At 48.7% G+C, this 19,336-nt stretch overlaps 3 protein-coding genes across 6 annotated transcripts; all 3 read right to left on the reverse strand.

The window, feature by feature from the left end:
• On the reverse strand, positions 1–6,037 carry LOC117866485 (putative disease resistance protein RGA3). Of its 3 annotated transcripts, none has more exons than XR_004642903.2 (5): positions 4,681–6,037; positions 911–3,130; positions 658–796; positions 490–564; positions 1–405 (listed from the first exon to the last, which is right to left on the reverse strand). XR_004642903.2 is itself a non-coding variant. In XM_034750698.2 (2 exons), the coding sequence occupies exons 1-2, from the start codon at positions 5,767–5,769 to the stop codon at positions 1,468–1,470; spliced, it is 1,149 nt and encodes a 382-aa protein (XP_034606589.1). In that variant the 5' UTR covers positions 5,770–6,037; the 3' UTR covers positions 1,329–1,467. The 3 variants fall into 3 exon arrangements, 1 of the variants encoding a protein (XP_034606589.1); XR_004642902.2 differs by having other exon boundaries at positions 899–3,130; XM_034750698.2 differs by lacking the exons at positions 1–405; positions 490–564; positions 658–796 and having other exon boundaries at positions 1,329–1,527.
• Positions 6,038–9,687: 3,650 nt separating this feature from the next.
• On the reverse strand, positions 9,688–18,797 carry LOC117833135 (putative disease resistance protein RGA3). Of its 2 annotated transcripts, none has more exons than XM_034712533.1 (2): positions 17,625–18,797; positions 9,688–9,732 (listed from the first exon to the last, which is right to left on the reverse strand). In XM_034712533.1, the coding sequence occupies exons 1-2, from the start codon at positions 18,693–18,695 to the stop codon at positions 9,703–9,705; spliced, it is 1,101 nt and encodes a 366-aa protein (XP_034568424.1). In that variant the 5' UTR covers positions 18,696–18,797; the 3' UTR covers positions 9,688–9,702. The 2 variants fall into 2 exon arrangements, with proteins under 2 accessions (XP_034568424.1, XP_034568426.1); XM_034712535.2 differs by lacking the exon at positions 9,688–9,732 and adding an exon at positions 15,523–15,703.
• Positions 13,265–15,298, reverse strand: LOC140223558 (putative disease resistance protein At3g14460; the record flags this gene model as incomplete). Its single annotated transcript, XM_072295484.1, has 3 exons — positions 13,265–13,509; positions 13,608–13,744; positions 13,849–15,298. Coding segments are annotated over 2 exons (1,455 nt in total), but the record flags the coding sequence as incomplete, so codon positions are not given.
• Positions 18,798–19,336: the final 539 nt, after the last annotated feature.

A 19,336-nucleotide genomic window follows, 5' to 3' on the forward strand; every position in this document is an offset into this window, starting at 1 on the left:
GGCCGTGGACAGCAATACTATTCAGCAGTCGTGCAAAGTGTGGCTTTGATAAGGTGTGGCTGTCGGCTCTGAACTTACCATAGCTGCCATTATGGACGGATCGAAATGAATATAGTATATAGTAGCTTCAGTGCAAATTGATATAGTTTAGTTCAGCTCCTATGCCATGCCAGCACGGGAGACCTACGATTTGTCATGCTTGTTTGTTTGGTAGGCACGTCCGTGTTGCTGCAATCGTTGCAGTCTTGCAGAGTAGCTTCATCTTTCCAGAGGATCCATGAGGAGTAGGTGCCGCAGAACACATCTGCGCGCGCACGTTCAGTGCTTCAGCTCTCAGCCCATCGCTCGTCCCCGACGCGTATTCGCTCCAACGAGTACAAGGCCGCCCGTGCTGGCGCTCCCTTCCTGAGCGTGACAACAACTGGTTAGAGAGACGCTCGCGCCTTACTGCTGTATTATATTTTTCGCACACAAACATATACAACTTACGAATTTGAGGGACAGTATGCCACATTGCCACCACCCAATTGCAATGTCTTCTTCTCCTTCTTGGGTTTCTTTCTCCTGCGTTAACACGACAATGCTTTCCAGTTAGAATAGTCACAGCCAATTTGGCGTGTACAACTACAAGACCATTAGTATTTGGGCAATTCATACCTAGTACTTGGTGGATGGATTCGAATGCTCGTCCTGTCGTAACAGCCTGAAAGCTTCCTCTGTTCCTTGCATTCTTACTATGTTCTATTCCTGGACTCTGTTCTTCATTCACCTCGTCTACTTCTGCTTCATCTTCATCCTGCGCACGCAGGTGAATATACAGTTAGAAATCCATTTTTACATGAGTATATATAGACACACACAGTTATTAAACCACCGAGTAGGTTGAAGATGAACTCACCTGTGGACTTACCCAGGTATGCGTCGAATGAATACGGCTCCTTGGTACAGTAGATGTACCACTCCGCTTCTCCTTTTATCTTGTGTCCATACGCCTTTACTTGTTGGACATGCTGGATCTTTCCCCATTCGGAGGATTCATCTTGTAGTGCTATTAGTTTGAGCAAGCTTCGATAAATTACAGTACCCCCCCTGTTTACCTTCAAAAAAAAAGTTTGACCAATCTTCGGTTGCAATCTACACACAATTTCTTTGGCTTTGCCTCTCGCAGGTATTCTGGGAGTGATTGAGCGTCCTCATCCTGCCACACGAGGCTTCGAAGGGATGGCAAACCATCCAATTCCTCTAGTGCTCGGCAATTTCTAATGTCAATCCATTGCAAGCTTGGGTTGTTGCTGATCCTTTCAAGCCTTGGGTTGTCATATGACCAAAGCTTCACTACTGAAGGGAAGTTCTCCACGGAGACCAGGAGCTGGATGTTTCTTAGGTCCAACTCTCTCAACCGGCATGCATGCTGTGCAAGCCCTGCAGGAAGACGTTGCAGTTTACAGTTTCTGATTGTAAGCTCCTCTAGTGCAGGCATCGCTGGGACGTGCTGCTCCCACTCCCACTCTGTCCATCCCAGCATGCCTACAAAACCCACTTCTGTCAGCTTGGGAAATGCAACACCAGCACCACGCGAAGTATGATGAGGCTGCCTCTTATTGTTCCGTGTTACTTTGCCATCGGCTTGACCACCCAAGGAGGGGAAGAGGAAATCATGCCCAACGCACTGAACAGACGGAGCACGGTCGACCACAAAATAATCAAGAAAGGGGAGCTGCCCCAATCCATTAGGAAGTTGCGCGCAGCAAGCGTAGTCATCTAGTGCTAACCGCCTTAAGCTCCCAAAGGCTGACATGGTTCTCATCCACTGCGGTAGCCCGCGTGCAAAGTAGCCAATGATATCAAGTAGTTCCATGCAAGGTGGAGGACACAGATTATTCAGGATGTCCTCTGTTCTCCTGTGTTCCTCCTCGCTAATGTTGCCTTCGACCTCTCCATTGTCCCCTAGCCGGCTGGTAAATATCAAGTTTAAGTTTGTCAAGTGATGTTTACTGCTAAGGTTTGCTTTAGCAGCCATAGAACCGGATGATGCCTTCTCCAGACAACTTATTTCAAGGCTTTGGAGCTTCGACAGAGGTCTGAGTTCTTCTAAGCTGCACCAGCCACCCGTGCCCTCATCTGAATAATGTGTCGGAAACCCCCTTATTCTGACCAAATCTTCTAGTTTTCCCAAGCCACGAGGAATTGAAGTGATTGCCGTGTCGCTCAAGTCGAGTGACCTTAGTTTCCGTAGCTTCAAAATGCTGGTAGGAAGTTGAGAAACATTTGTACACTTTGCAAGTTCAAGGGCTTGAAGAAATTTTAGGTTACCTATATCTCGTGGTATCGTGGATATGCTTGCGTTATCAATACATAAGTGTCTCAAATGTTTGAGGTGGCATATGGAGTCTGGAAGCTCAACTGGATCTACATCTACTAGATGTAGTACTCTGAGGCAAGAAGTATTGTTCAACAGATTCTTCAGCTCAACAGTGGTGCTGCTTCCGAATAACATTAATGTTCTAAGCAAGGCTTGTTTTTGCAAAGTGCCATGCCCTACTGCCTTGTTTGAGATAGATAGGTGCCGAAGCTTTGCAGTGCTAAGAGTTCTATTGGCATCCAGCCCATCACTAATAAGTATCCCTTCATCTTTAATTATATACTGAGCGAAGGAACGGACAACATCGTGCATGCTGCATGCTTGTATACCATAGTAACTTTTGTCTGGTTCTAGAAGATTTCTTGAAACCAATTCATTGTAGTATTCTTCCCCCAACTTTTCTGGTGCCTTATAGCTCATCTTGTTGTGTACATGACCTGCTGCTATCCAATGCTGGACTATTGCTTCTCTAATTATTAATTTATCTTTAGGGATTAGTGAACAATACACAAAACATTGCTTCAAGTGTGAGGGCAAGTCTTCATAACTCAAATAGACCGCTTTATTAATATCTTCGTCGATTCCTGTTGTTGACCAAGTGTCGTGACTACTGACATCCATCCAGTCATGTCTTGTTCTACTTTTGCGGCGCAAGAGTCCTCCAAGGATCTTAACTGCTAACGGCAAGCAGTCACATCTTTTAACAATTTCCATCCCAATACTCTTCAATTCATCGACATCGGCTTCATCAGTCTCATTCAAAACTACCTAGTATTTGAAAAAAATGCAGCAAGTTTGAGAGAGGAAATGGTGCTAGAATCGAAAAGCTCCCGTGCAATGGATTTTATGTTGTATCATAACTTTGCAGGGGTTGTTTGTAGGGAAAAAATTGAAGTGAGTTCAATAGATTCTAGACACTAGATAACCAAGGCTATTCCCAGTGGAGAATTTCATATTACGGTTTTCAAGAGTGGCATATCATCGAAAGATGTTTGAGTGGATGTATGAAACATGATCTCCCCATGGAGAGTTTCATTTTGCGATTTCATAGGCTGGACATAACGTTTAATTGCAAGGTATGTAATTGCAAGGTATGTGATTGGATGTTATGAGATGATATGAAACTCTCTAATGCCCAATGCTAGTTTCATCAGGTTTTGTAGTAATGGAAACAATGTATACAGGATTTCATCAGGATGAAACTCCTTCCCTCTCTCTCTTTGGCTATTTATACCCTCTCTACTCGCCCGTTGGAGTTGTTAGATGAAGCTGGAGTGTGCAAAAGTACATTGGAGATTAAGACTCATCAAGAACACATCTGAGCCACCAAAAGTGCATAAGTGATTAATCAAAGGCTTAGCACAAGCTTAAAAGACTGTTTAGTGCTAGGATAGGTCAAGAGAAGAGACAATGCAAGGTGTGCCTACCTTGTGATCGATTCTAGGAGTGAACCACAGCTGTACAAGGTGTGCCGGCGTCTTGGAGCCTTGGTGGCTCGCCGGCAAGTCTTTGACCCTCCGACTTGGTGTGGAGCAGCGTTGACGACCGTGTGCGGGGGACATGGAGATCCGCTTCCTTCGTGGAAAAACTTCTTAGTGGAGATGGTATCAAAGTGATCGGGGAACTTGACGTGAGTCTTAGTGGCCGAGCCTTTATGGCAAATCAAGGGGTGTCCCGGGAGAGACTTGGTGACCGGAAAGCAATACTCTTGTGTGAGTGCTTCAACAACGTGGACTAGTGGTGGCTTAGTGCCTACTGATGCCACGTGATAAATTATCGTGTCAAGAATTTCCTTCCCCTCATCCTCTCTTTTACGTTTCCACATTTCATACATGCAATCTTTGTGCATTTATTTTCTTAGTGTAGTATCTTGCTAGGATTGGCTCTAGGTTGCAAAACTTATTTTGGGACGGTGGTTTCACACTAGTTTAAGTTTGATGCATAAGAAGTGGAAGTCATAGGTTAAGGTTTTGAGTTGTGTAATTCACCCCCTCCCCCTCTTAGGCTACGAGCACCGATTCTTTACGCTAAACAAAACTTCCCTCAACGTCAATAGGATATGCTCAATAAAATATAACCATGAGACACGTTTTGCTAAGCCAAGAGGTTAAGAAAGTATGATAAAAGACTCCTAGTCAAATTACATGGTCCTTTGCATAATCAAATCGGACGAGAGCGACAAGAGAAATAATGAGCAAAATGGGCTGTCGTGAATTACTCCAAGGGAGAGAAAGTAATTAAGAAGAGATAAAAATTGTTATTGTAAATTCAAATTACTACAGAAATAATTACTATAATGAATAAAAGTTATTACTTACCTGGTTCTTTAGCAAAATCCAAGCATCTTCCGTGGTTAGCTTGTCAACTCGATGGAGATGTTGAGCTTTCATCCCATGAGCAATTCCATCATTTCTTGTGGTCACCAAAACTCGACTGCCAGAAGCATTAGCACCATGACTGAGCGGCTCTCTAAGCAGCGCATACCACACATTTTCATTCCACACATCATCCATCACCAACAAAAACTTCTTCTTTTGCCGGATCGTATCATTCAGGGCACGCTGAAGTAGGTCCTTGTTTCCCGCACAACCTTCATGTTTGGCACCAAAAGAAGCTATAAGACTTTGTAGGACATTGATCTCATCGAACTCACGGTTAACGCTCAACCAGATCCTTTCCTCGAAGTTTTCCCCCACCCTACTATCAGCGAAGACCATCTTAGCCAGAGTGGTTTTGCCGATCCCACCTATGCCTGTGATAGCAGCAGCAACAACCACATCATTATTGACCCTTGATCCTGCAGGAGCATCCACCTTCTTGATGAGTAGATCAACAATTTTCTTCGTGTCATCCTCAATCTTCTCGCCGACAACATCAGACCGGATAAAAACCGATCCAGTTTCGTCGGACAAAGAATTGGAAGCTTTGTTGATTGAATCAGCTGAGGCATGGATGGCTTGGGTGATGGATATGAAACGGGAGCTCCTCTTTGCCAGGTCTTCCAGTCGCTGGTTGATCGCTTGGATCTTCGTTCCGATCTCATGTGCCACAACAGGGTTGCGGAAGCAAAAGAACATCTTGGGGATGTCCCAGAACCTTGAGGTGGTTTTCGGAGCAGATGTTGGTGCGGGAGGATCTTCTTCTCCGCCGTCCATGAGCTGGCAGAGGTCAAGGACGTCGTCGGCGTCGTACATGACGTCCTTGAGCTCCCTCACCCAACCCTCCGTAGCCTTGTCGCGGATGCGCTTCCTCTCCGCATCACCCAAGATGTGGCTCAGGTCACGGAGCGTGGTCTCGAGCTTGGTGACCTCGCCCGGCACGCCGAGGAGCATCTCCACCTCCTCCTTCACCATGCCTGCCAGGATGCCCACAAGCTTGGACGCGAACTCGTCCAGCAGCGCCGCCATGGTCGGGGAGCAGGGGAGCAAAAGGAAGATGACTGGGTTTCAGATATGTGTGGGGGTTCTGGTGTGATTTTGGGAGACGATTTATAGAGAAGGAAGCTAAGGCCTGGCCGGTCGATGGAAAATCACGGATGGACAGATGAGATGGCGAGGCGAACAAGTTCAACGCATAGGATGGCACGAGTACTCCATACTGTATTCTTGTGGTCCTCGATCTGGTGTCAAATTAACCCGCAGGAGGCAGGATCGAGCACATGTACACATCCAATGCAGCTTCAACTCTTCTCTCTGTTGCTGGCTCCGCACCTAACGGATCAGCCACGAGCAAATGCCAGCTACCAGTGCACCATTGGAACTACTAATAGCATGGTATTAACAAATCAGGTCTAAGGTCCACATGGTTACGCCAGAACATCGGTTGCTGTTTACTAGCCTTGGCTTGGTCAAATTTTGGCCACCGCATTGGCAGCCAACTACTACTAGTTGGGACTTGTTTTTAGAGCCTCCATTGTAATCCTTTTGAAATGCGGTAGATAAAAACAATATAATTCTCAGAAAGATTCGTCCATCAAGTTGATAGATTTAATCATCATTGATTATCATCAATTCGGCCATGAATTGGATAGTATTTCAATGACGGTTATCGTTTACCGAGACATTACTGTTTTTTTCTAAGAATTTCTACGATATATTTGTTGTTTTATCGCGATCTTAACTTATAAGGATTAACGCTCTAAAAAAGCCTCTAATTAGTAATGGTCGTTTCATGTGCTACCAAATTTCAAATTCCCTATAACCTTCTTCTTTAGACTCTGAATCTCTGATGTGAAAGAGGAGGAGCTCGAACGCTCGATTGATCCGGAAGATTGAATCTTCAGAAATTCGAATGCTCGAAGACTCTTAACCATGACCTTTTCCTGGTCTCGAGTGCCGGATGGGTCTCGGAGCACCCGAGACGGCAAGATCCGTCAAGTTAGGCTCTCGACTGCATCCACCCATGTGTTGGCAGAGCACGCTCGTCAGTTGTTTTTTGTTTCCTCTTTAATTAGCAGCTTCCTAGATCGAAACAAGTACAAAAAATTAAAAATCATGTGTGGCAGAAGACCACCCGTCGACCGGGAGTCGGTCTCATCGCATCGGAGCCGCCGCACCGTACTGGCGGCGACGGTGCACCACTGCCCCATGAATGTGCATGCAAGAGCACGGGATGGAACCGGCGCGCTTCTGTGGTCGTGAACGAAACCGCCGCATCTCGTTCTCGCGCTCGTTGATGTCGCCGCCGAAGTCGAGCGGCGTCGGGGTGCTCGGGGCCCAACGCGCGCACCTGATGGAGCGAACGGAGTCCGTCCTCGCAAGCCAGCTCAGGCTCCCCGACAATTCTGTCGGTGTAGCGTGGATGCTTCGTCGACACTGGGATATCGCGTTCGCGTGGCCATTGTCGCCGCATGCGGTGGCAGGCTCTTCCCCGGGACCGGCACGAAACTCGGCCGCCCGCCCGTGGTGCTCGATCGTGTCGTCGGAGCCGCCGCACCCGCGCTCCCACTCGCACCGGCGACGGCCCACCAACGTCGCTTCTGTACAGGATGGAGCATGCACGTGGTGAGGTACAGGAGCTCCGATGGTCGCCATGCGCAACACGTGCGCCGCCACCGGACACGATCAAGCACGCGCGCGACGCGAGCCGCCGTCCCGAACCACAGCGCCGCCACGTCCTCCGCCGCTGCTGGTCGAGGTCGCCCCCGCTCTCCGCGGCCCACGACTTGGACGGCGGCAGCACGAGGCGAAGGCGGGACCCAGGGGCACCATGCGTCACGCGCCGGCTAGCTGCCGGCGAGTCTCCGACGAGCGCCCCTGGCGCCCTCGACGTGTCGAGGCGTGCGCCGGTGGACAAGGCGGTGCTGCACGCTTGTGGCGCCTGGCGATCGATGTCGTGGACTCGTGGCGGTGCGACGCTGGCTCCCGGCGAGGCTTCCTTCCTCCACTGGCGTCGTCAAGCATGGAAGAGCCACCCACTTCTCGCCACGCCATCCACATCTGTGGTTCCGCGGACCGCGCGCCAGGCGGCTTGCAGGGCTGGGCGACGGCGGCCGGAAGCCCTTGCGCGTGGCGGACGGCGCGTCGTCGTCGCAGTCATGGCATGGAAGAGCTGGGCGGTGGAAGGCACTGCACCGTCTACTCGTGTCCTGGCCACCAGTTCTCGCACGGACGCCGGCAGCCCGGCCCTGAAGCAGGCACCGTGGCCCGTCTGGTCGCGCGCACGCCGCGCTGGCCGCTGACGACGCCATCGCCAGTCCCTGCACTGGGCACCAGCCGATGATGGTGTCGCCTGATGCCCTTGCCCAGGGTCGGGGGCATGGATGGCGTGACGGAGCGAGCGGCAACCAGGGCGCGGATCAACGCCGACGAAAAGTCAAAGACTTGTGCACGGGATGCTCTCGGTCTCTGGAGGGAGGAGGGGAGCTCCTGCTGCTGGCGGGCCTGCTGGTTCGTGGTGTAGCCGAACAGTGTCGCCGTTAGTTGCGGTGAGCCTATGCAATGCGTGCTCGTGAGTTTGTCGGACGGACGGCGACACCGACACCATCTTCCACCGGCCGGCCGGCCGGCCGGCCTCGAGTCCGTGTGCGTAACCTACCCGGGGTCCTGCTGATAAGAGTTTTCGAGTGGGCAGTTTTCGTTTTCTCGTGTCTTCAAATTGCTTTTGGGTAAACTTTAACCATTTTCAAGTTACAACAGCCGTGACATGTTTACTATATTTTACATTCGAGACGGATCCCAGTGAAACAAGGCAAAAAGAACCAGTTGAGGTCCAGCGTTTCGAGAGGGCCAGCCGAAAAAGGTCTCATTGTCAAACGTGTCTAGTTGAGCTTTGGAGGCCGAAACAGCCCAAATTAGCGAACGGCGCAAGCGATAGGGCAATTATTAATCCCACCTCGCTTCTACGAGCCCACCGCGCACTGTTTAAATAGCAAAGATACATGATGGGTCGAACTCCTTATATGCAAACGATCTTTCCTTATCCACCGATTCTACTCAAAAATCTCTTACCAAGAGAGTTCCCGATCCTTGAGGGGGTCGCCTTCGGAGAAGTACATCTGAGAAGGTATTACTACTCCATTTTTTGCGTAGGTGTGCAGAAAAAAAATTCAAAGATCAAAGTAAAGTGCGAGCGACTGAATGTTGGAATGGATTTTACAGATTTCTCGCTAATGCTGGAGTTGCATTTAGCAGAAACGTCAATGTATTGGAAGAATAGTAGGATAATTGATACATCTTTAGCTTTAATAATAATAATAATAATCTGAATGCTACATGGATGATTGATACACCGAATTGGATCGAATCATGAGGAAAATCGATCGAACGGCGATACACGCGAGTCGGCTTTCCACGTTTTTTAGAGTAGAGACTGATTATCATGCTTCCACTGCCAGCCGGCTGCTGCCTCGGTTCCAGTCGTAACAGAGACGCAGGGCCTGTTCGCTTCAGCTTATAAGTCGGTTGAAAAGCTGAAACGGCTGATTTGTTGTGAGAGAAAAACACTGTTTGGTGGCTGATAAACCGGTTGAATAAGCTGAAGCGAACAGGCCTGCAATCGCCCGCAAGAAACCATGCATCACGCATCTGAAGAGCATGTGGACGAAGCTAGCTGGGTGCCCACCTCAGTGTTTTCGCTTCAGTGCCTGCATCACGCTTCAGTGATTAACTCAAGAGCAAGAAGAAGGCTATCGTCGACGATCGAAACCAAGATCCAAGCACCAAGAAAGGTATCTTGCCAATGGATGCAGGCCGCCGTCTGAGAGCTCTCGTGCTTGGGCTCGGCACGTCGAAAGCGCTAGGTAAGCCGACGTTTAATTAAAAAGAAAAAACAAGGCTGGGCTTGCTCTTCCTTTGGAAAGCATACCGGATCTCTCTTCGAAAGAGGAAAGTAGGCCTTGTTTACTTCCCTCCAAAATCCCAACTTCGGCACTATGCAAAAAAAAGATTCCCCATCACATCAAACTTGCGGTACATGCATGGAGTACTAAATGTAGATGAAATCAAAAACTAATTGCACAGTTTTGTTGTACTTTGCGAGACGAATCTTTTGAGCCTAATTAGTCAATGTTTGGACAATAATTCACAAATACAAACGAAATGCTACAGTTGCACATTTATGGCAAAATGCCAATTTTGCCACTCCCAAATTGGGAACTAAACAAGGCAGATGTATCTTCATGGCACGATGTTTACCCGCTGCAGCGATGCCTTCTGGCCTGTTTTTTTTCCTTTTTTTAAAATTAGTTTGAGTCCTGCCTATCACATCAACCCGGCATTTTTTTTCTTTTTAGGGCTGTTTGCATACACTCTCCTAAACTTTAAGTACTTGTCACATCGAATGTTTGGATACTATTTAGGAGTATTAAATATAGTCTAATTACAAAACTAATTGCACAGATGGAGTCTAATTCGCGAGACGAATCTATTAAGCCTAATTAGTCCATGATTTAGCAATGTGGTGTTACAGTAACCATTTGCTAATGATGGATTAATTAGGCTTAATAGATTCGTCGCGCGAATTAATATAGGGGTTTTGCAGTTAGTTTTATAATTAGCTCATGTTTAGTCCTCCTAATTAACGTCCGAACATCTGATGTGACCCTCCTAAAGTTTAGCACCTCGTATCCAAACACCCCCTAATTAGTCTGCGTCCTACTTGTCACATCGACCCAACGTGGATCAGATGTGCCATGTGCCGTGACTCTGCTGGCCAGGCCAAGCCCAGTGGGATTGGGAAGCAAGAAGTTATTCCCTCCATTCCAAATTGTAGGTCATTATAATTTTTTTTGAGAGTCAAACTATTCTTTATTTGGTCAAAATTATAGAGAAGATTGCAAAGATTTATGACCGGATAATCACAAACTATTTATAAAGATTACAAACTATTGAAACTTCGAAGTATGCCACAAATTTCAAGCAGTACATGTTCACAAAAATCACATACTTGATAGTGTTAAAAATGATTCTTTTGTTCAGACACCATATTTACATTTACAAATTAAATCCAACAAAATAAATGTAGTACATGTATTTCTCGGTGTACTGGTCTACTGGGCAAGAAATCCTGGCTGCGTAATGAATGACTCGGTGGTTTGGAAGCTGCAGTAATAATCTCGAGTAAATTCAAAACCCAAGCACCAAGAAAGGTAACGAGCTCGCTTGAAAAGTGGGGTTTGTTCGTTTTTTTGCGTGCTTACTCGACCGGGTCGTGCGGGGGTTGGACGGTTGGTAATCCCTCTCCATTTCTCATCCTTTTCGTTTAACCCTTATCGTCGTTTCTAACAAATCCGACCTTGTGGTTTGAATAGATCCGGATGATTTTGTACAAGTTCATCCAAAATATGGCCCTCCTTTGGCAAAACTTCGACGTCGGATCCAGACTCCGTGTAGAAGAAGACGAATAGGAGGAGACTCTCCTTCTCATTCCACAAGAGGCTCCCATGGCCATGGTCTGTCGCACCGTGTCCATGGCACAGCGTTCCATGGACACGTCCATCACGGTGTACTTGGCCACTGTTCCATCACCGTATCCATAGCAGGCTGGACTGGAGGAGATCGGGTCGAAACCGAAAATGCAGACGGTGCTATCTCCTTCCACACCAGTAGCAGGGAGGAGATTGGGCTGGAACCGAAGATAGCAGGCGATGCTATCTCCTTCTACACCAGTAGCAGGCCGAACTGGAGGAGATCGGGTCGGAACTGAAGATAGTTGGCCGTGCTATCTCCTCCTACACCAGTAGCAGGCCATACTGGAGGAGATTGGGCCAGAAGTGAAGATAGCAGGCCGGCCGACGCTCAGTTGAGTTGTATATCCACCCCGACGCTGCCTCCAACGCCTCCACCTTCTCTGGCTCTATTCCCTCCCTCGACCTCGCCGCCGCCACACCGCCGGATCAAGCCATGGAAGCCTCCTCGTCTTCGGAGGACGAGATGCTGATGTTCAGCTACAACGTCCCTAGGGATGTCCCCGAAGTGGTAAGTTTCCCCCATCCACCTCTCAACCGCGCCACCCCCACACCAACCCACCCACCTGCCTCCAGCGGCTGTGGCGGCCGCTTTGTGTTCCAACACTAGAGGCAATCTAGCTCGTGGCCGCAGAAGTCGGTGATGCTGTCGTGGCTCGATCTGGAGCGGGTGTCGGCAGAAGTCGGGTGCTTGGTCGACGGGGTGACCGGCAGCCCGTCCATTCTCGGTACTTCGAAATCGGGCCACTCGGCAAGCCGGAACTCCATGGAGCCGCGGTGAAGGCCGCTGATGAAGCCGTGTCAGCGCCCAGCCCTGCAAGCCGCTGAACCTCCTTGTCCACCGACTCTTGGCACGCTCGTCGGAGTCACGCAGTCCCACTGCCCAGAGTGCCCTTGGCCCTGGCAGCCGTCAGATCCGGCGCGTATGGCACGGATTCTAACGTCCGATTTTGACCTGGTCGCTTCGTTTCTCTGCGTCAAGCGCATTCCCAAGGACGACGTGTGGTGTTGACGGCGGACGCCCGGGCGGGCATCGTCGGCACCGCCGCCACCAGTGGACACCCGCGCGCAGACGCAACCAACTGAGCGGCCTCTTGCTGGACTCACAGCGCACGCAGTATGCTGTTCTGCACGTCGTCTTGCGGCAACAAGACCCCCCGCGCGCGGCGTTTGAGGCTGGCTCGACGGTGAAGTGTCAGTCAGCGAATCATGCTCTGCTTATACACTACTACTACGCAGTGGAAAGTGGCAGACGCGCGCGCGGCTCGCTTGAGGCCTCGACATCGAGGTCGCCAGCGACTCTCCCGGCGAATGGAGTCCGTCCGCGCTTGCCAGCTCAGCCTCGCCGAAAATTCTGTCGGTGTAGCTGTGGATGCTTCGTCGACACTGGGATATCGCGTTCGCGTGGCCATCGTCGCCGCATGCGGTGGCAGGCTCTTCCCCCGGACCGCCACAAAACTCGAACGCCCGCCCGGGGTGCTCGATCGTGTCGTCGGAGCCGCCGCACCTGCGCTCCCACTCGCACCTGCGACGGCGCACCAACGTCGCTTGTGTACAGGATGGAGCATATGCACGTGATGAGGTACAGGTGCTCCGATGGTCGCCATGTGCAACACGCGTGGCGCCACCGGACACGATCAAGCACGTACGCGCGCGACGCGAGCCGCCGTCCCGAACCACAGCGCCGCCACGTCCCCCGCTGCTGCTGGTCCAGGTCGGCAGGTCGCCCCCGCTCTCCGCGCCCCACGACTTGGACGCCGGCAGCACGAGTCAACGTCGAGGGTGCCAGGGACGACGACGCTCGTCGGAGCCTCACCGGCAGCTAGCCGGTGCGGTAGCCACGTGCGGCGGACGCGCGCTTCCACTGGGTCCCTGTGCCTTCGCCTCGGGCTGCCGGCGTTCAACTCATGGGCTGCGGCGAGCGGGGACGACCTCGACCAGTAGCAGCGGGGACGTGGCGGTGGCGCGGCGCGGCTGTGGCTTTGATAAGGTGTGGCTGTCGTCTCTGAATATAGCTGCCATTATGGACGGATCGAAATGAATATAGCTCCTATGCAGTCTTGCAGAGTAGCTTCAGCTTTCCAGAGGATCCATGAGGACTATATTCAACAGCTTTCCAGAGTTGCAGAACACATCTGCGCGCGCACATATACGACAAAGGATTCTGAGGGACAGTATGCCACATTGCCTGCCACCGCCACCCAATTGCAATGTCTTTTTCTCCTTCTTGGTTTTCTTTCTCCTGCATTAACACGACAATATAATGCTTTCCAGTTAGAATAGTCACAGCCAATTTGGCGTGTACAACTACAAGACCATTAGTATTTGGGCAATTCATACCTAGTATTTGGTGGATGGATTCGAATGCTCGTCCAGTCGTAACAGCCTGCTGAAAGCTTGTTCCTTGCATTCTTACTATGTTCTATTCCTGGACTCTGTTGTTCGTTCACCTCGTCTACTTGTGCTTCATCTTCATCCTGTGCGCGCGCAGGTGAATATACAGTTAGAAATCCATTTTTACATGAGTATATATAGACATACACAGTTATTAAACCACCGAGTAGGTCGAAGATGAACTCACCTGTGGACTTGCCCAGGTATGCGTCGAATGAATACGGCTCCTTGGTATAGTAGATGTACCACTCGGCATCTTCATCTTCGTGCGATTGGTCGGCTTCCTCTGCTCCTCCTTCTATCTTGTGTCCATACGCCTTTACTTGCTGGACATGCTGGATCTTTCCCCATTCGGAGGATTCATCTTGTAGTGCTATCAGTTTGAGCAAGCTTCGCCTGCAATCTATACGCAATTTCTTTAGCTTTGCCTCTCGCAAGTATTCTGGGAGTGCTTCAGCACGCCAATCCCACCACTCGAGGCTTCGAAGGGATGGCAAACCGTCCAATTCCTCTAGTGCTGGGCAATTGGTAATGTCAATCCATTGCAAGCTTGGGTTGTTGCTGATCGTTTCAAGCCTTGGGTTGTCATATGACCAAAGCTTCACTACTGAAGGGAAGTTCTCCACGGAGACCAGGAGCTGGATGTTTCTTAGGTCCAACTCTCTCAACCGGCATGCATGCTGTGCAAGCCCTGCAGGAAGACGTTGCAGTTTACAGTTTCTGATTGTAAGCTCCTCTAGTGCAGGCATCGCTGGGACGTGCTGCTCCCACTCCCACTCTGTCCATCCCAGCATGCCTACAAAACCCACTTTTGTCAGCTTGGGAAATGCAACACCAGCACCACGCGAAGTATGATGAGGCTGCCTCTTATTGTTCCGTGTTACTTTGCCATCGGCTTGACCACCCAAGGAGGGGAAGAGGAAATCATGCCCAACGCACTGAACAGACGGAGCACGGTCAACCACAAAATAATCAAGAAAGGGGAGCTGCCCCAATCCATTAGGTAGACGCGTGCAGCATGCGTAGTCATCTAGCGCTAACCACCTTAAGCTCCCAAAGGCTGACATGGTTCTCATCCACTGCGGTAGCCCGCGTGCAAAGTAGCCAATGATATCAAGTAGTTCCATGCAAGGTGGAGGACACAGATTATCCAGGACGTCCTCTGTTCTCCTATGTTCCTCCTCGCTAATGTTGCCTTCCACCTCTCCATTGTCTCCTAGCCTGCTGGTAAATCTCAAGTGTAAGATTGTCAAGTGATGTTTACTACTAAGGTTTGCTTTAGCAGCCATAGAACCGGAAGGTGCCTTCTCCAGACAACTTATTTCAAGGCTTTGGAGCTTCGACAGAGGTCTGAGTTCTTCTAAGCTGCACCAGCCACCCGTGCCCTCATCTGAATAATGTGTCGGAAACCCCCTTACTCTGACCAAATCTTCTAGTTTTCCCAAGCCACGAGGAATTGAAGTGATTGCCGTGTCGCTCAAGTCGAGTGACCTTAGCTTCCGTAGCTTCAAAATGCTGGTAGGAAGTTGAGAAACATTTGTACAGTTTGCAAGTTCAAGGGCTTGAAGAAATTTTAGGTTACCTATATCTCGTGGGATCGTGGATATGCTTGCGTTATCAATACGCAAGTATCTTAAATGTTAGGCAAGAAATTTTATTCAACAGATTCTTCAGCTCAACAGTGGTGCTGCTTCTGAATAACATTAATGTTCTAAGCAAGGCTTGTTTTTGCAAAGTGCCATGCCCTACTGCCTTGTTTGAGATAGATAGGTGCCGAAGCTTTGCAGTGCTAAGAGTTCTATTGGCATCCAGCCCATCACTAATAAGTATCCCTTCATCTTTAATTATATACTGAGCGAAGGAACGGACAACATCGTGCATGCTGCATGCTTCTATACCATAGTAACTTTTGTCTGGTTCTAGAAGATTTCTTGAAACCAATTCATTGTAGTATTCTTCCCCCAACTTTTCTGGTGCCTTAGAGCTTGTTTTGTTGTCCACGTGACCTTGTGCGATCCAAAGCTCAACTATAGCTCGCATTCCTATTATTACATGTTTAGGGATTAGCGAACAATACACAAAACATTGCTTCAAGTGTGAGGGCAAGTCTTCATAACTCAAATAGACCGCTTTATTAATATCTTCATCGATTCCTGTTGTCGACCAAGTATTGTGGCTACTAACATCCATCCAGGCATCTCTTGTTCTACTTTTGCGACGCAAGAGTCCTCCAAGGACCTTAACTGCTAACGGCAAATAGTCACATCTTTCAACAATTTCCATCCCGATACTCTTGAATTCATCAACATCGGCTTCATCACTCTCATTCAAAACTACCTAGTATTCGAAAAAAAAATGCAGCAAGTTTGAGAGAGGAAATGGTGCTAGAATCGAAAAGCTCCCGTTCAATGGATTTTATGCTGTATCATAACTTGTGTAGGGGTTGTGTGTAGGAAAAAAATTGAAGTGGGTTCAATAGATTCTAGACTCTAGATAACCAAGGCTATTCTTAGTGGGGAATTTCATATTACGGTTTTCAAGAGTGGCATGTCATCGAAAGATGTTTGTGGGGAATTTCATATTACGATTTTCAAGAGTGGCATATCATCGAAAGATATTTGAGTGGATGTATGAAACAAGATCTCCCCATGGAGAGTCTCATTTTGCGATTTCATAGGTTGGACATAATGTTTAATTGCGAGGTATGTGATTGGATGTTATGAGATGATATGAAACTCTCTAATGCCCAATGCTAGTTTCATCAGGTTTCATAGTCTTGGAAACAACGTATACAGGATTTCATCAGGATGAAACTCCTTCCCTCTGTCTCTTTGACTATTTATACCCTCTCCACTCGCCCGTTTGGAGTTGCTGGATGAAGCTGGAGTGTGCAAAAGTCCATTGGAGATCAAGACTCATCAAGAACACATCCGAGCCACCAAAAGTGCATAAGTGATTAATCAAAGGCTTAGCACAAGCTTAGAAGAGTGTTTAGTGCTAGGATAGGCCAAGAGAAGAGACAATGCAAGGTGTGCCTATCTTGTGATCGGTTCTAAGAGTGAACCACAGTTGTACAAGGTGTTCCGGTGCCTTGGAGCCTTGGTGGCTCGCCGGCAAACCTTTGACCCTCCAGCTTGGTGTGGAGCAGCGTCGACGACCGTGTGCGGGGGATATGGAGATCCGCTTCCTTCATGGAAAAGCTTCTTAGTGGAGATGGCATCAAGATGATTGGGGAACTTGGCGTGAGCCTTAGTGGTTGAGCCTTTATGGCAAATCAAGGGGTGTCCCAGGATAGACTTGGTGACCGGGAAGCAATACTTTTGTGTGAGTGTTTCAACAACGTGGACTAGTAGTGGCTTAGTGCCTACTAATACCACATGATAAATCATCGTGTCAAGAGTTTGCTTCCCCTCATCCCCTCCTTTACGTTTCTGCATTTCATACATGCAACTTGTGTGCATTTACTTTCTTAGTATAGTATCTTACTAGGATTGGCTCTAAGTTGCAAAACTTATTTTGTGATGATGGTCTCACACTAGATCAACCATAGTTGCACATGTGATAGCATGATCCAGTTTAAGTTTGATGCAAAAGTAGTGGAAGCCATAAGTTAAGGTTTTGAGTTGCGTAATTCACCCCTCCCCTTCTTAGGCTACAAGCACCGATTCTTTACACTAAACAAAACTTCCCTCAACGTCAATAGGATATGCTCAATTAAATATAACCATGAGACACGTTTTGCTAAGCCAAGAGATTATGAAAGTATGATAAAAGGCTCCTAGTCAAATTACATGGTCCTTTGCGTAATCAGATCGGACGAGAGCGACAAGAGAAATAATGAGCAATGGGCTATCGTGAATTACTCCAAGGGAGAGAAAGTAATTAAGAAGAGATAAAAATTGTTACTGTAAATTCAAATTACTGCATAAATAATTACTGTAATAAATAAAAGTTATTACTGACCTGGTTCTTTAGCAAAATCCAAGCATCTTCCGTGGTTAGCTTGTCAACTCGATGGAGATGTTGAGCTTTCATCCCATGAGCAATTCCATTATTTCTTGTGGTGACCAAGACTCGACTGCCAGAAGCACCATGACTGAGCGGCTCTCTAAGCAGCGCATACCACACATTTTCGCTCCACACATCATCCATCACCAACAAAAACTTCTTCTTTTGCCGGATCGTATCCTTCAGGGCACGCTGAAGTAGGTCCTTGTTTCCCGCACAACCTTCATGTTTGGCACCAAAAGAAGCTATAAGACTTTGTAGGACATTGATCTCATCGAACTCACGGTTAACGCTCAACCAGATCCTTTCCTCGAAGTTTTCCTCCACCCTACTATCAGCGAAGACCATCTTAGCCAGAGTGGTTTTGCCTATCCCACCTATGCCTGTGATAGCAGCAGCAACAACCACATCATTATTGACCCTTGATCCTGCAGGAGCATCCACCTTCTTGATAAGTAGATCAACAATTTCCTTCGTGTCATCCTCAATCTTCTCGCCGACAACATCAGACCGGATAAAAACCGATCCAGTCTCTTCGGTTAACGCTTTGTTGATTGAATCAGCTGAGGAATGGATGGTTTGGGTGATGGATCTGAGATGGGAGCTCCTCTTTGCCAGATCTTCCAGTCGCTGGTTGATTGCTTGGATCTTCGTTCCAATCTCATGTGCCACAACTGGGTTGCGGAAGCAAAAGAACATCTTGGGGATGTCCCAGAACCTTGAGGTGGTTTTCGGAGCAGATGTTGGTGCGGGAGGATCTTCTCCGCCCTCCATGAGCTGGCAGAGGTCAAGGACGTCGTCAGCGTCGTACATGACGTCCTTGAGCTCCCTCACCCAACCCTCCGTAGCCTTGTCGCGGATGCGCTTCCTCTCCGCATCACCCAAGATGTGGCTCAGGTCACGGAGCGTGGTCTCGAGCTTGGTGACCTCGCCCGGCACGCCGAGGAGCATCTCCACCTCCTCCTTCACCATGCCTGCCAGGATGCCCACAAGCTTGGACGCGAACTGGTCCAGCAGCGCCGCCATGGTCGGGAAGCAGGGGAACAAAAGGAGGATGACTGGCTTTCAGATATGTGTGGGCGTACACACTGCGGTGATTTTTGTGGACGCATAGGAGGGCCAGAAGAGTAGGCTACTCCATACTTTTGTGGACCTCGATCGATCTGGTGTCCAGTCTCGCTCAAATTATTTGTCTCTATTGATGAGGTGCAAAAGCGATGCTTCAACTAACCCGCAGGAGTTCCACACTAGACCTACTAATAGCATTCCGATAGTTTTTTTTTAATTTTTTTGAAATCGGCAGTCAGTTCAGTACTTATATCCTGCAGCTCCTGAGCGATTTTGGAGCATGATGGATCAACTAGAAGCATCGCCAGGTAGGAGGCTGCCAAAGTCAACGCTGTGGCTGTTTGAGGAGAAAAATCACATAAAGATTTTTCTGTCCTTGGAATGGTGCAAGCGTGCCAGCGTAAGTAAAAAAAAAATAAAGTAGGAATAAGTACTTTATTAATTTATACAAAATAATAAATACAAGTCTCTATGCGCTCCATAGCCTGCTGACAGCGATCTTGTCTTAGGCGACGTGGCGGAAACCTCCTAGTTAATCACCTCCACAAGTCTTGCTTGCCGGAGCACCTCCGATTCTTCGGCCTTCGGTCTTCGGTCGT

The sequence above is a fragment of the Setaria viridis genome, chromosome 8 (genome assembly GCF_005286985.2).
Source record: "Setaria viridis chromosome 8, Setaria_viridis_v4.0, whole genome shotgun sequence".
In the NCBI taxonomy this organism is placed as follows: Eukaryota; Viridiplantae; Streptophyta; class Magnoliopsida; order Poales; family Poaceae; genus Setaria; species Setaria viridis.

Coding starts and splice junctions, on each gene's coding strand:
- LOC117866485 (XM_034750698.2), bottom strand. CDS start 5,769: ATGGCGGCGCTGCTGGACGAGTTCGCGTCCAAGCTTGTGGGCATCCTG. Junction 1,528..4,680: donor GGATTTTGCTAAAGAACCAG/GTAAGTAATAAC, acceptor TGGGTTTTGTAG/GCATGCTGGGATGGACAGAG.
- LOC117833135 (XM_034712533.1), bottom strand. CDS start 18,695: ATGGCGGCGCTGCTGGACCAGTTCGCGTCCAAGCTTGTGGGCATCCTG. Junction 9,733..17,624: donor GGATTTTGCTAAAGAACCAG/GTCAGTAATAAC, acceptor TTTTTTGCATAG/TGCCGAAGTTGGGATTTTGG.